Here is a 15,072-nt window from a genome sequence, read left to right on the forward strand (position 1 = left end):
TGTCTTGTAGCCCCTCAGAAGCAAGATCCAGCACCAAGCACCAGCCATGAGCCCACAAGTCCAGAGTGGACACGACTTATTTGAACAGAATATAGATTCTGATATTGTTGAAAAGGATGTTGTGTTGTTAAGAATAATGTTGGAGATGTGCACTCATGTTGAAATAAATCTACATTGTGAGGCAACCCTTACTTGCACTGAACTGGAAATATTTTAGAATAATACACTTAATTGCAAGGCTTTAGAGAACAGTGCACCATTGTAGACTTAACATGTAAGGTTATAATAGGTTGTGATCTAAAGTGGGCCGGTCTGAGGCATGAAACTCCAGGGCTGAAAATGAGTCCCACCCCGGTCATGCCTCCAAATGTGTGTGTCGAGGCAACACACCTGAGACAAAGAGCAGCTGCCACAAGCAGGTTCATCCTCTAACCCATTCTGTTTGTTGTTGGTTATTTCCTTAAAAAATATGACTTTATTCTCGTAATATTATGACTTTTTTCTCATTAAATTACGACTTTATTCTCATAATATTATGACTTTTTCTCAGTTACGACTTTATTCTTAATTTTTTTTTTCTTCAATGTGGCCCTAATACTCCATCATAAAAACCAGATAATGACGATGGGCCACATTTTTAGCAGCGAGCAACCGATCCACTTTTTTTTTTTGCATACATATAAAATACAGAAGAAACAGAAACAGACTAAAAAAGAGCTATGAATGCACAGAAGCATAATAAGTGACATTAACAGTATCTAATAACACACACTATCTCTCTACCAGCACCTCCCTCTCCCCTCTCCTCCACACACACATGCACACACCTCACCTCCTGACGTTTTCCTTATAGCCTAGGTCAGATACACAGGATATAGTTTTATACAGTCCATGGCAGCAACAGTCATAAATACAACAACAAAGTCACTATTTAAAACCCAATAATATCTCACTGGAATATAAATATTCCTCCTGACATCACAATACTGAGTGAAGAAAGTCACGTTATCTCAGCATGAAGACAAACATCAGTGTCAGTCATTCATCCTGCTCTCTGTCCCTCCTCTACTGAGGACACTCACTGTCTGCAGGTCAGCTGTCTCAAGTACATGTTCAGATAAAGTGTTAGCCTACATACAGACAGCTTTCATTTAGTTTGACTTTAACACTTTGCTGTTAGCGCCGCGAGCTCGATGTGCTTGTGTCGACTGCGATCATAAATCATAATAGCAGTGAATGAGAGAATCATATTTCAACAACAGAGCAGATTGAAATATTGCTTTCTGCATGCTGATCACATGTACTGATAAAGAATTGGCTTGACTGGCAGAGGTTTTATCGCAGTTACTTACAGTAACAAGCGTAGTTGTCACCAACTAGAGTAATCTTGAAGTTATATTCCCTTCATCTGCATATGGCCCTCGTGGCCCTCGTGAAATTCCTGCCCTGCCACAGTAGCACATGTGTGATCCAGCGTTGTGCTGCATGTGTGGGAGACAGAGCTGCTTGATTGTGTCAGGTGAGCATTTATTTGCTAGTTTGTGTGTGAGGTGGATCAAAGCACATTGCCATACTTCCTGGTAGTTGTAGTCTATAGTGTGACATTGAGACAGCACCTGGATGCAGGCGACAGGTGTGTTTAAAAAAAATGCAGCAACAACACAGACATTTCATATACAAGACGTGTATAACAAGGACAAAGTGTCCCTTGCCCCTTCCCTCCCTCTGCCTCTTTGTTGTTGTTTTTTTGTCATTGAAGGATTTCTATTTTAAGAACATCAACACAAAAGACAAATACATAAACACAAACAGCACAGAATAAACAATAGTGCATCTCTGCAGTGTTAATAATATTAATAAATCAAAAGTCCATCAGCACAGCACCAAACTTAATGTCATCAGGTGACCTATTCCGCACAAAAAGCCTGGAAACAGCTGCTTCACTACATTCCCCAAACTACTCCTTATCTGTAAATATCTCCAGAAATCAGATTTATCTTTTAGGTTGTACTGTGCACTGAGTTCTTGAAAAGAATGCCAAAAAATGACTTTTTCCCCCACTTTCGTTGTTGGGTTATTCCAAAGTGAGGAATATGCCTGCTAATATTGTGATATCTTTAACAATTTGTGAAGTTTAGTCCAAACATTCTTTGAGTGTTGTAAAACTGGATTGGTCTCTTTGCTCCCAGACTTGTTCGAAAATGGGGTATTTTGTGATAAACCTTAAATAGAACTGAAGGGGGCGGTAGGTTCTTGTTCTATTTCTGTCCATCCTAGATGATAACTCTCATTTATTCCGTGTTTTGTCAATTTAGCAAACTCAAAGGAAACACTGTACAACTCTACACTGGGTAGGGAAAGCCCACCATTCCTCTGCCTCTTTGTTGACGCACTAGAGTCATTTGAAAAGCCATGGAAAATGACTTTTTAACTCCCCCCACAAAGATTTTTAATTGTTTCAAACTCCAATGGATTTGGACCTACTTGATACTTTTATACTCATGTCATTTTCAAAAAGGGAAACAAATGACAGTCTTTGCCTTTTATTTTGATCAGTCTGTTTTTATAAAAGTGCTTGTGATATCTCAAATGTGGCTTTGACTTGCAACTGAACATGTGACCCATTTCATAGAAAACACCACTATATATAGTATGCAATTAACGCAGTAAAAATGTTGATTTTTCTTGAAAGGAAATCCATTAGGTTATCTTTTGTATATTTACTGTTGCTCTTTGATAAAGCAAGTTTTACTTATCCGATTACTCCATTAATCAATGGATGAAATGGTAGAATACTCAATTACTAAAATAATCAATAGCTGCTGCCCAAGTCCAATCACAGCTTTGGGGGCAGGACCATGGGAGAGCTTATCAGCCCTGACATGAGCTGATGGCTGCCATCACAGATAACCCTTTACATTTAAAGCAATGGGCCAGTTAGTAGCAGATCTATGCTGCCCTCTGCTGAAATGCAGTACACCTCCTCACTCTGTTTTCTGTGTTGTGATTAGATTTTAATGTGGTACAGTTCATTCCATTATTAAGGACAAAGAGCTTAATATTTAGTTAACAATTTTATCATTTAATTGTGATGCAGTAACTGCATACAGACAGTGCATACAGATAAGAGTGTGTACTGGGTTTCATTTTGTCTGCCTTTGATTTGTTTTAAGCATATAAAATCATCCATACAATATAATCTGCCGAGTATTCTACTAGCAATTGTCCAGTAGCTGGATAATAAGCTGGAGCAGGGTGGGTTTTCAACAGGACATTAAGAACTGCAACGTTATAGTTTTCACAGAGACTTGGCTCGACCCCTCTACCCTAGACTCGCCCATTGTTCCAGAGGGGCTCTCCATTCACTGCCAGGAGCGGACAAAAGCATTGGGGAAGAGCAGGGGGGAGGGGTCAGGCTTCATGATCAACAAGTGGTGCTCCAATGTAGACCTAATTTCTACAGGCTGTTCTCCTCCTGTAAAGTCCTCAACAAGCTGAGAGAGCCTATGTACTGGACAAGCTGTATGGAGTTAACGACAGGACAGAGACCTCACGGCTGGAGAGTGCTCTTATTGTGGCCAGGGATTTTAACAATATCAAATTGGAGAAAGTCCTACCCAGAAATCATCAACACATAAGCTTCGCTACGCATGGAAGTAACACTCTCAACCATGTTTACACTCCTTTCATTGATGGATATATGGCCCTCCCTCGCCCTCCCTTTGGAAAATCAGACCACTGCTCAGTTCTGCTCAAACCTGACTCGCTGATGACACAGACCATTCAGCACTGATCCGACCAATCAGACTTGGCACTATGTCATTGCTTCAGCAGGAGTGTGTTTCAAGACAACAACATAGATATACAGAGAGGTGGTCTTTGGCTACATTAGCAAATGCATCCAAGACGTCATACCAATGATTACTGTGCTGACAGTCCTGATTCAGAAACACTGGGTTTCTGGGGAAGTCCATGCTAGCACGCTTACAACACAGGTGATTCAGATGTGAACAGGAAATCCAGGTATGCACTTCAATTTCAATTCAATTTCAATTTCAATTTCAATTTTATTTAAAATCAGGCAGAGAGACCAATTCACATAGCCTCAACTCTTATGGAAGGTTATTCAAAGTGAGAAGAGCACGTAAAAGCATTTTTTCCAAGCTCAGTCCAAGCACTTGAAACAGACAACAAAAAAGTCTTGAGATCTCAGACTGTAGCTACAGTCAGATCTCTGTTCAATCAAAGTACAAATGTACGGAGAGAGTTTACCCAGTATGGCTTTATAAATGAACAAATACCAGTGACCTAGCCCACAAAAGATCAAAGATGGCCAACCAGCCCTGGAATAGAGCGTACAGTGATGAGTGAGGGCTTAACAATTTGTAACAAATCGCACTGCACTATGATATGTAGTATCTAACATGTGTAAGCAATATGCTAATGCATTCATGTACAACAGACCATTGTAATCCAAAACCACTAAAAACATAGCAGCAACCAGTCTTTTTCTGGCCTCAAAGGACTTGTTTCCTAAATAAAACCCTAACTTCAGCCTCAGCTTTTGGAGAAGATTACCAACCTGAGGTTTAAAAGACAGGTAGTCATCAAGCCAAATACCGAGATATTTGTAACAAATGACAATCTATAACTTCTTTCCCTGAGCAGAAATAATATCAGGGGTGTTCACAGGCTTCTTCCTAGCATTTGAGAAATGGATAACCTTAGAATTATCAGCATTTAAGATCAGCTTTAGTTGTGAAAGCTGAATCTAGATAATGTTAAAGACAGCCTGCAATTTGGCCACAGCCTCCTTGATGGCTGAGCCGGCACAATATATCACTGTGTTATCGGCATAAAAATGAAAACTGGCACATCCACGTTTTGAACCATGCATGAATATGTTTGTTTACAATAACACAAATATGATGTGAGAAGCTTTAGGTGCAGCACATGTGCATGGACAGAGAAATACCAAGAACGTCAAGTTAACAATACTCCCTGCTCAGCCTTATACATCATATCTTGTGTCATATGGTCGCATGTATAATCACACCAGCTTAAAGGAGTCAAAACAATGTTGAGTTGGTCCAGACTACTGGAGTCAGGACAATTACTGTACCAAGTCCTCTTCTTATCTTAACCCCCAGACTTCCTGGAGCCTCCTCACATGCATAAATGAAGACAGTGAAGGACTCTGAGGCTTTTCAAAATACCAAACAACCAAATAAGAAAGCTGTGTTTCCAAAATAAGATTAGAAGTAGGGGACAAATCTCATTACAAACATAGATTTAAAGTAACCTGTACTACAGTGCATGTAAACGTGTTCTCCTGCCCAACCTGGTTTCACTGAGTCCACTGGTTACTCAAAGAGACAGTTCGCACCAAAGTCAAAAGTACATATATTTCATACATATACATCTACATCTACTAATGGAGAGGAGGCTTGTGCTCGGGACAGCACCTAATGTGAAGAGTAATGGTGTCCTCCATGATGCAAAATTTTAATGTAGAGTCTACACAAATGTCAAAATGACATAAAAAAAATGAGGTTCACTTGACAAATTAACTCATCCTTTGTGAGCTTGACATAATTTTTAATGTTAACTCAGCAATTTTTGAGTTTTGAGTTAATTTGAAAAACTATGGGAAAACTATTGGAAAACTGTGTTTAAATGTGTTCTAAATAACTCACGTTACCCACCACTCTGATTAATATTTATATAATTTACAGTGGTTCTAATGGGTTACAGTCAATGTGGTTAAAGACATTTTGCACTATAAATTAAGTAGTATACACAGTTAGTGACCTGTGTGGATATTCGAGTGTCAAACATAAGATTGTGCAGAGGTGAAATCAAGAGCACTTCCTGGTTCAGAATTTATCTCTTTGCCTTATTCTTGCAATCAAGTAACCTTAGCTCGCCACAATATATGTTTATAGTTCAATGAAATTTTAAAAATAAATTTGTAAAAAGTGCTTTCAGTGTTTTAATATTCATATGATGTAACTAAATGCTTAAACAACAAAAAACAGTTATGTTAAACTGACATAAAATTCCTGTCAAACAAGGGTCATGTGACACATTTATTTTGTGTCTAGTGTACTAAAAACTTTTATGTTACTGTATTTTACTAAACTAAAAATTTTGAATTCAAGTTGAAACCCTAATTTGCTCACTGAGTTATGTGAGCGAATTGGGGTTTACGGTGTTGGTTGAGCTTTGATGTAAGCTGGCTCAGTGATGAGCAAGCACTAGACGCATGTTTCTTTCTGCGTAGTGATTCAGTTGGCAGGTGTAGGTTGGTAGAAAGAAAATGATTCCTACATGAAACTGCTCACAAGGTCTGTGGATTATCTTGAGTAACCGGGTCATGATTTCTGTAAAGAGACATAGCCGTTAATGTATTTTTTTGGCACTTTGAGCTTCACAAGTGGAGAGAAGGCAGATATCTTCATGGCCTATATCTTCAACACTCAGCATTTCACACCAAAACTATCTAGATTAATAAACAGCACTACAGGTAAGAGGAAAGATCTGTATTTTTGATTTGAGGGTGAACTGTCCCTTTAAGTGCATAACCACTGAATGAGGATGACATACAGCTGGACTCCATCACCCTGTGCTGTGAGGTGACACATTGATCCTGCCAAATGTTCTGCCTCAGATGTTCACAGGACTTCACTGCACAAAGGCGCAGCTGTGTCAACAACTGTCAGACTGTGCCTGTGTCCACTCGAGTAACCCCCTCAAAAGGTCTCTCCAATACAGGCTGGACCTAAACAAACTCACAAACAGACATCCATGTATTAATGAAGGATTTTTACTTACAATCAGAGTGCCTCTGGTGCTTTACAGACTGCAAACCTATACCATGGACAACTATTTAACATAAGCTGGACTGTCATTGTTTTTAATTCTTGTCAAACTCACAATCAGTTGTCATCTTCTAGGTGGGACTGACTATTACAAATACTGGATTCCAAGTCAGCTACTTCATGTGGTATTTTTGACATGGACAGCAGAGGCCCAGCATTCATTTATTAACACTCAGCCTTCTAGTCACTTCTGTTTGGTTCTACCAAATTATGATCTGTTTTTAAACACTATTATTTTCCTAAATCTGAATGTTACACACCTGTAGCAAGCTATAGCCAAATATAGCAAACTGTCAAATGCATCTTGTTGTTTAAGTTAAAGTTCAAGGTTAATTTATTGTTTTTCTACAACACAGTGTTGCACATATACATATACATATATATATATAAAATCACTGGTATAAATGAACTTCACATGGACAGGAAGCCGGTGAAAACAAAAAAAAATATTTTTTTTATGAATAAAACAAATGAAAAAGATCTGCAGTATATGTGTAATATTTTGACATCTAAATCACTATTATTGACTTGCAATTCCTTCTATTTTGAAAGTCAGTGACACAAGTTGAACCTTTGACCCCGTTGACATTCGTCACTGACACGGAGGACTCCAGTGATGAAACTTTGCAGCCCGAGGATGAGGTGGCAGCCTACATCAAGTTCAAGACACCCAAGGAAGATCCTTTTGAGGTTTTATGGTGGTGGAAGAAGCATGCTAAAATGTTTTCTAACTTTGCAGTGATTGTACAGTATATTTTTGCCATCCTGACATCAAATGCAGCCTGTGAAAGAGACTTTTCCTCTGCTGGATTTGTAATTCAAGAAGGGAGAACCCAGTTTAATGTGAGTAACTGTAGCTTGTGCGTGTTTAAACACAGTTGTGGGTCAGGTCGTGGGACTTTTATTAACGGATGTGGGCGGTTGCAGCTCTGACTTAGACATGATGAAAGGTAATGGGTCAGTTCTGGTATTGAGCTTTCAAAAATGGACCTGTGCAGGACTCTGACCCAGCCTACAGCTATATAAGTCATTCCATTTACAAAGTGACTTGCTAATCATTTCTACAGATCCCAGATATGATTTTAAATGGGGTTAAGATCTTACTGTTTTGTGTGCAGCACATGTATTTCGGGTATTTCCCCATTCCCGATGACATCACTACAGGAAAATTACTTCACCTAATATAATCAAACAAACACAAAAAACTGAGCAGAGAACTGCACTATGCAGTTTTGTTGGATTCTGCAAATAAACATTTTTTATGAAAATAACTTTTTTTCGTATTTGCCGAAACTGTCACTATATCCACACAGTATTACATGAGACATAAAAAAATCATGTATCCCGTTCTCCTCGTAGTGCCCTGGACAACTCAAGGGCACCTTCTATTATTGTTGGCAGCAACAAGGACATTCTGGGCCTCTGCTGTTCCAAAACATTTATCCATTATCTGTCCTTTGGCAACCTGAGGCCCAGGGAAAGAATAACTATCCCATGTACAATAGCTCCAGTGTCAAAGCAAAGATTAGCTAATAGGGTGACAGGAAGAATCTTCAATCCCACAAATCTCATTCAAATTCCCTGTAAGCAAAGTATCACAGGCCCTGCTGCAAAAAATGTAAAACTAGATGTATTTAATATCAGTCATTATTAATCAATGATTTTATAACCTCTATAAGCGTGATCTTATGTTTTTAACTGGGATTTGGTTGGACATCAAAATTGGAAATGCTGCTCTTATTAAATCCACTCCATCAAATTTTAAAATGGAAATAAAGTTCTCGCCATTTATCTTATACATTGTGATTTACAGGCCACCTAAATACTCTAATACCGCCACAGAACTTTCTGCCATACTTGACAAATTTCAGAATCAGAATCAGAATCAGAATCAGAAAAGCTTTATTGTCTGTCGTGACAGAAAATCGTCTTAGACGTTGCTCATACAACAAACAAAACAACACAACACGACACAACACAGAAACACACAATTCCTAAAAACCTAGTGAGATAAAAGAATACTGAAGCATAAATAATTTATACAGAGTTCAAGAAAAACTCTAAAATGTGCAATGTGGTAAAGTGCATGTGCTGGGGGTCATTTTTGAGCTATTGTTTGTTTAAAATGTTTATGGCAGTGGTGACTTTATAGCGGTGACCTGATGGTAGGAGCTGGAAGGACTTGTGCAGGGGGGTGAGTGGGATCTGCTGTGATGAGGTTGGCTTTCCGTGTGACTGCTTGGGTATGAAGTTCTGATAGTGGAGTCTGAGTTTTGCCAGTTATTTTACTTGTTTTACTTGTTATTTTACTAATTTGATCTTTCTCAACATGTGAGAGTGCCGACACATACAGTAATAGAGGACACACTCTAGATCTAGTCAGTACTGAAGGTGTAAACATTTCAAATGTCACTGTGCTTGATGTTGCTCTATCAGATCACTTCTGTGTATTTTTTTGATCTGTCAATAACTCCCCAGATTGTCCATGTTGAATAAAGCTTCTTAACTGAAACCAAAAACCACTTTTCATGGAAGCCATCAAATTTGAAACTGCCACAGTTTCAAATCATGTTGATGACCTATTGAATTCCTGCACTTCTGAAACTGCAAATATCATTGATGCCATTGCTCCTGTTAAGGTGACATTGATCAGTAATAAGCAAAAGGCACCATGGAGAAACACTCGTTCTGTAAGGGTCCAGAAAAGGGAGTGCTGGAAAGCAGAATGAAAATGGCGTAAATCGAAGCTCCCCATTTACTTTGAAATCTATAAAGAAAAATTACACATTTTCAATCTGATCTTAAGAAGTGAAAGGCAGTCATTTTTTCTCTTGAGATCATAACAACAGTAACAACTCATGCATTATTTGCTACTGTAGACAGATTAACTAACCCTCCGGTTCCAATATCTCCAGAACCAGTTTCCACCAGCAAATGTAACGAGTTTGCAGCATCAAATGTGAGATTAACTCTTCAATGCCAAAGAATAAAGCACCGACACTAGTCTTACAAAGGTAACTTGTTGGGTATGACAGAATTTAAGTCAGTCAATGTCAAAACAAAGGAAGAAATTGTGCCAAGTCTCAGTTCTTCCACTTGCTGCCTTGATGTTTTACCCACTAGCTTCCTTAAAACTGAAGTGAGCAGCCTTGTAAAACAACTTACTCTTATAGTTAATGTCTCCGTCCAATCTGACACTTTTACAAATGCTTTAAAAACTGCAGTCATCAAGCCTCTCCTAAAGAAGAGCAGCCTTCATGCCACTATAACGGCAACTATCAGCCTATTTCAAACTTACCATTTTTTTGTTATTGAAAAAGTTGTCTACCAGCAACTTGACAACTTTTTAAAGCCGAACAATTGTTTTGATAACTTTCAGTCAGGTTTTTCGGCCCCATCACAGCACTGAGACTGCACTCGTAAAGGTAATAAATGACATTTGCCTGAACACCAATTCAGGTTTCTATTTTAGTGCTGTTGGATTTAAGTGCTGCTTTTGACACAGTGGACCATAGAATTTTAGTACAGACCAGAAAACTGGGTCGGACTCTCTGAAATTGTTCTTAAATAGTTAAAGTCATATCTTCCTGACAGGAAGTACTTTGTCTCAATTGATAACTATAAGTCAGAGCAGATGGCCATGACATGGGTGGTCCCACAGGGGTCCATTTTGGGACCCCTCTTGTTTAATCTCTATAGGCTTCCATAAGCCAAATCATACAAAATAATAAAGTAGCAGTACCATAATTATGCAGATGACACGCAAATATACGTACATATCGCTTTCACCAGGTGATTATGGACCTGTAGAATGTATGTATCACTGTACTGAGCAAATTGGATGTATTAATATTTTCTCCAACTCAACATAAGACCAAATAATTGTCATTGGGCCACAGAAAGAAAGACAGAGTGTCAGCTCTCACCTTGAGACCCTCTCTCTTATGACTAGGGGTCAAGCAAGAAACCTTGGTGTTATCCTGGACTCAGCTTTAAATTTATAATTCATTTATTTTATATTTATATTTATAATCAATAACAATAATAATAATAATGTCAAAGCAAGACCTTGAAAGGCTCACCCACGCCTTTATTTCCAGTAGATTAGAATACTGCAACGGTCTGTTTGAAGGACTTTAAAAATAAGCTGTCTGGCAACCACAGCTTACTCAGAATGCCGCTGCTGGGGTCCTGACAAAAACTAGGAAATATGACGACCATTTTAAAAAATAATAATAATAAAAAATCTTTGCACCTCTTGTCTGCACTTTTGCTATTTTAATGGTGTTTTTTTTTAATTGCTAATCATTTAGTAATTAATTTACCTTTTATATATATATATATATATATATATACCTTTATATTTTATTGCTCTGTAAAGCACTTTGAATTGTCCTGCTGTATGAAATGTGTTATAAATAAAGCTGCCTTGCCTTTTCGACAGTCATGAGCTGGCTTGGCTTGGCTTGGCTTGGACTGGTTTGAACCTCCAAACCACAAAGATTCAGGTAGTAGCTACGGGAACTGCCCATTGGTCCGACAGCCCATTGGTTCGACATCCCATTGTTCCGACCATATTAAACCCATTGTTCCTAAGTCCGTTCCGAAATCATCATGATGCCCTGTGGTTAAGGTCTGGTTAGGTTTAGGCACAAAAATCACTTGGTTATGGTCAGGAAAAGATCATGGTGTGGGTTAAAATGAAAAAGAAAGTGACAAACACATAAGCCGTGAGCCTGCTCCGACTCAAGCCTTTCCCAGCTGACCCAGAGCCGGTCGCGGTGCACCAAACGCCCGCCGCGAGCCGTTCATCACCGCGGACAGTCGGACTAATGGGATGTCGAACCAATGGACTGTCGGACCAATGACACAGACCCGTAGCTACAAACATACTAAAAGTTGAACACACAGATCTCTGGTGCGGCTCGGCTGATAATGGCAATGGAAATCGGCGCAGCATGGCTTAACTTGATGTGGCCAAAAGTGACAACGGAAAAGGCCCAATGGTGAATTTTAAACAAATATGACAAAAAAGCTTTGTTTATAAAAGTTCCTAACTTGCACAATATTCATCACTTGTACACACTTTATGAACTGAAATTTAGTAGGGGCACTTCTTTATGAGTCAGAGTTTATGATTCGACTCACTAGGTCTTTTTGAAGTGCGTTTTTTGCTTTGCAAGTAAAAAATAATGAGTGTAAATAGTTCATGCTAATTTTAGAGGAAGACTGCTCTGACAACAGCGGAAGGCAGCACAGTTATATTAAGGCCCGTTTCCACCACAGGAACTTCGGGGTAATTTTACGGGGCTGGGGCCGTTGGTGCGCGTCTCCACCGCAGGAACCACCCCCTAAGGACAGAGTACCGGAACTTTTACAGGGGCTAAACAAGTCCCTGCCTCAGAGTAGGTACTCAGAACGGCCCCGAGAAACTCCTGGCCGGGGCTTGGGGATTACTTGGTGCTGATTGGATATACTCAAGGCGGGATGTGACGTTTTGTAAATAACAACAATCGTAGATTAGCTGGGCTAACCGTTAGCTGTTAGCGGTGTCTGTAATAACAGTCCGTGAAAAAAATATTTTTTCCAGCGGATATCTTAGTTACAACATGATTGAGCTAACAAAGCAGTTTTGTGTTGCTATGTGTGGTATTTATTCAGTTTTGGGAAATCACGATGTCTAGAAAGCATCAGCTGACAGGGACAGCTAAGAAAAGCTAACATCAGGACGGTATCTGTTAAAGGCCTCCTGTTGTCGGATACGACATGAAACTACACCAGTTAGCTCAATCTACAGTTAGCTCATTCTTACATTATGGTGGGTGCTCCCAAAATTTTGCTAGTCCGGACCGAAAAATTACAGAGGGGAGGAGTTTCACAGGCACATCGGATATCACAGAGATTCCCACAGGAAGACTTCCAGCTGACTCATTTCTGTACACATACGTAAGTGGAAACAAGGGGTAATCACGGTGGAGAAGCAGCGGGACAGATACCACAAAGACAGATTCATATGTATTCAAAGTATTTCATATATATTGTGTATCACTTTTCCTAGTTCTTCATTCAAGTCAGACTATATTATCTTAAAGGCATACTAGCAGGAATTGTCAGCTACTGTTTATAAACAGTATCGCCAGCTTAAGTTAAAGTGAGAGCTAACCCCAGATTTTCTCTATTTGCGGGGGTTTTTGGCACTGTGTCCGAGATTTTCGTAGCTTTCCTTTGGTCTCTTGGTCTCTCTTATGGTCTGGCACCTTGTCACTCAGCTAATTTCAGGCACACTGGCTCAATTACAATGTCCAGAAGAAATGGGCAGACTTGAAGTAAAATGGTTACGCTATAATAGTCTGATTGCAATATCTTGTTTCAGCTTCATAATCACTGTGTGGTGTTTCTGTGTCATAAACAACATCAGCTATCATAATCACGCCTGATTTCAATAAGGTACAATGTTTGAAGCTGGCTGAGTGTTGTTTGATCACTGACAGTACTGTTTTGAAGCCGAGTGAGCGCTCTTGTCATGTGGAGCTCCGCCTGGATCTTTGCATGGACAAAACACTGTAGAATGGTCATACTTTGAGCAGTCTTCTTCAAATTAGAAACAGATGTTCATTGATAGTGTGCCTACAGCCCCACAGTGTCATTTACCTGCTCAGATGAAGCCACAGACAGTTATTCATTCTGAAATACATTTTTTATTTTAGGCAAAATCTTCAACTTTTTACTGACTTCAGAGGCCCATTACTCTGTATCACCTGGAGCATTTCTGACACTTTCACAAGAAACTTTAGAGAGTTTTCTTTCTGGCAAGACCTCATGCATGCATGCAGTCAGAGCGGTTCAGAGGCTACAGTCAATTTAATTTGGGTATGTCATTTTAGGTGTTTTCACCACAAAATGGGGGTGGAGTGCAAGAGGTTATCTATATAACTATATGTCATATACACAAAAACTACAAGCTGACAGCAATCTATCTTCCCTGTAGTTACTCATTAATACTTATACAGCCCATATTACAATAAAACAATCTCTGCTAGATACCAGATATTGTCCCTTGCAAGCTCTGCCTGGGTAAACAGCATGCTATAACACAGCAGCTTTGGTGACCAGACAAACAAGGAACAGAATAAAAATATATCTATAATAACATATATAATAACATCATTAAGAACACATTAAATCCTCACATGGCAGCACATGTAAACACCAGAAATGCCACTAATGAGTGATAACAGAGAAACCACAGCCAATGACATACAAAGGGCTCCATATCCATGGATTAAAGGTGCGATCCTTTGGACTGCCATGAAATCAAAGTCTACTTGTGATACTAGTTATTGAGGTAGTTTTCATTGTTGTTGCTGTCACTTTCTAGCCTATAGGAAATTTTAACAGTTCAAAAGTCTGCTGTCTATCTACAAAGAAATCTGAGGACTCAGCTGCTAGCTGCAACCTGTCAGCTGTCATCAACGGGGACAGAAAAAGTGACAGCCCCTCACTACAGCATAAATAGATAGATAGATAGATAGATAGATAGATAGATAGATAGATAGATAGATAGATAGATTAGCATACCTGTCATTAATGAGTAGTAATTAGGGTATGATAAACTCGGGAAGTCCGGTGTCATATAATCCACTTTCACCCCATTGCCCACGAGCTCGCGAAATCCAGGTAGAGCGTGAAGATCATCCATGTAGTCATGACGGAACCCATCGACCAGGAACACGAGGAGCGGACGAGCCGCGAGGCACTGCTGTCCCGCTGCGAGGAGCAGGAGCAGCGGCGGGAAGAGACGCAGGAGCAGCGCGGGTGTGTGTCTCGGAGACATGCTGAGTCGGGACAGTGGCGACCCGGACAGGCGCTGGCCTGGATATGAGCAGGGGGCAGTGTGGGGAGTGTGAAGTCCTTTACACAGCGGTGGGTGTGGTTACAGTCTGTATGGGTCACGCACACATGCCAATCATTTGCAAATATTGCACACCATATATGACATTGTATAGCCTACTTTATTCATTATCAGTAGGCCCATTTTTATTTTCATTAGGCTACTAGTAACTAGTAGTAGTTTTTTATCATTTGTAGGTGTAGTAGTCTAGTTTTGTTATTCATCATATATTATAGGCCTTCTATGTCCAGACTATAGCTAGATTATATTTCATATCCTCTTCTAATCTGGGTTGTTTTT

The 15,072-nt window shown here is 39.5% G+C and overlaps 1 protein-coding gene across 1 annotated transcript in view; it reads right to left on the minus strand.

Annotated features, from left to right (window-relative positions):
• The window catches only part of enpp6 (ectonucleotide pyrophosphatase/phosphodiesterase 6), a 37,669-nt gene extending 22,911 nt beyond the window's left edge, over positions 1–14,758 (minus strand). Inside the window, exon 1 of the mRNA XM_050042174.1 lies at positions 14,460–14,758. Coding sequence (XP_049898131.1) covers positions 14,460–14,715 — 256 coding nt within the window. The 5' untranslated portion in view covers positions 14,716–14,758. The remainder of the gene's footprint in view (positions 1–14,459) is intronic.
• Positions 14,759–15,072: the final 314 nt, after the last annotated feature.

The sequence above is a fragment of the Epinephelus moara genome, chromosome 4 (genome assembly GCF_006386435.1).
Source record: "Epinephelus moara isolate mb chromosome 4, YSFRI_EMoa_1.0, whole genome shotgun sequence".
Classification (NCBI taxonomy): domain Eukaryota; kingdom Metazoa; phylum Chordata; class Actinopteri; order Perciformes; family Serranidae; genus Epinephelus; species Epinephelus moara.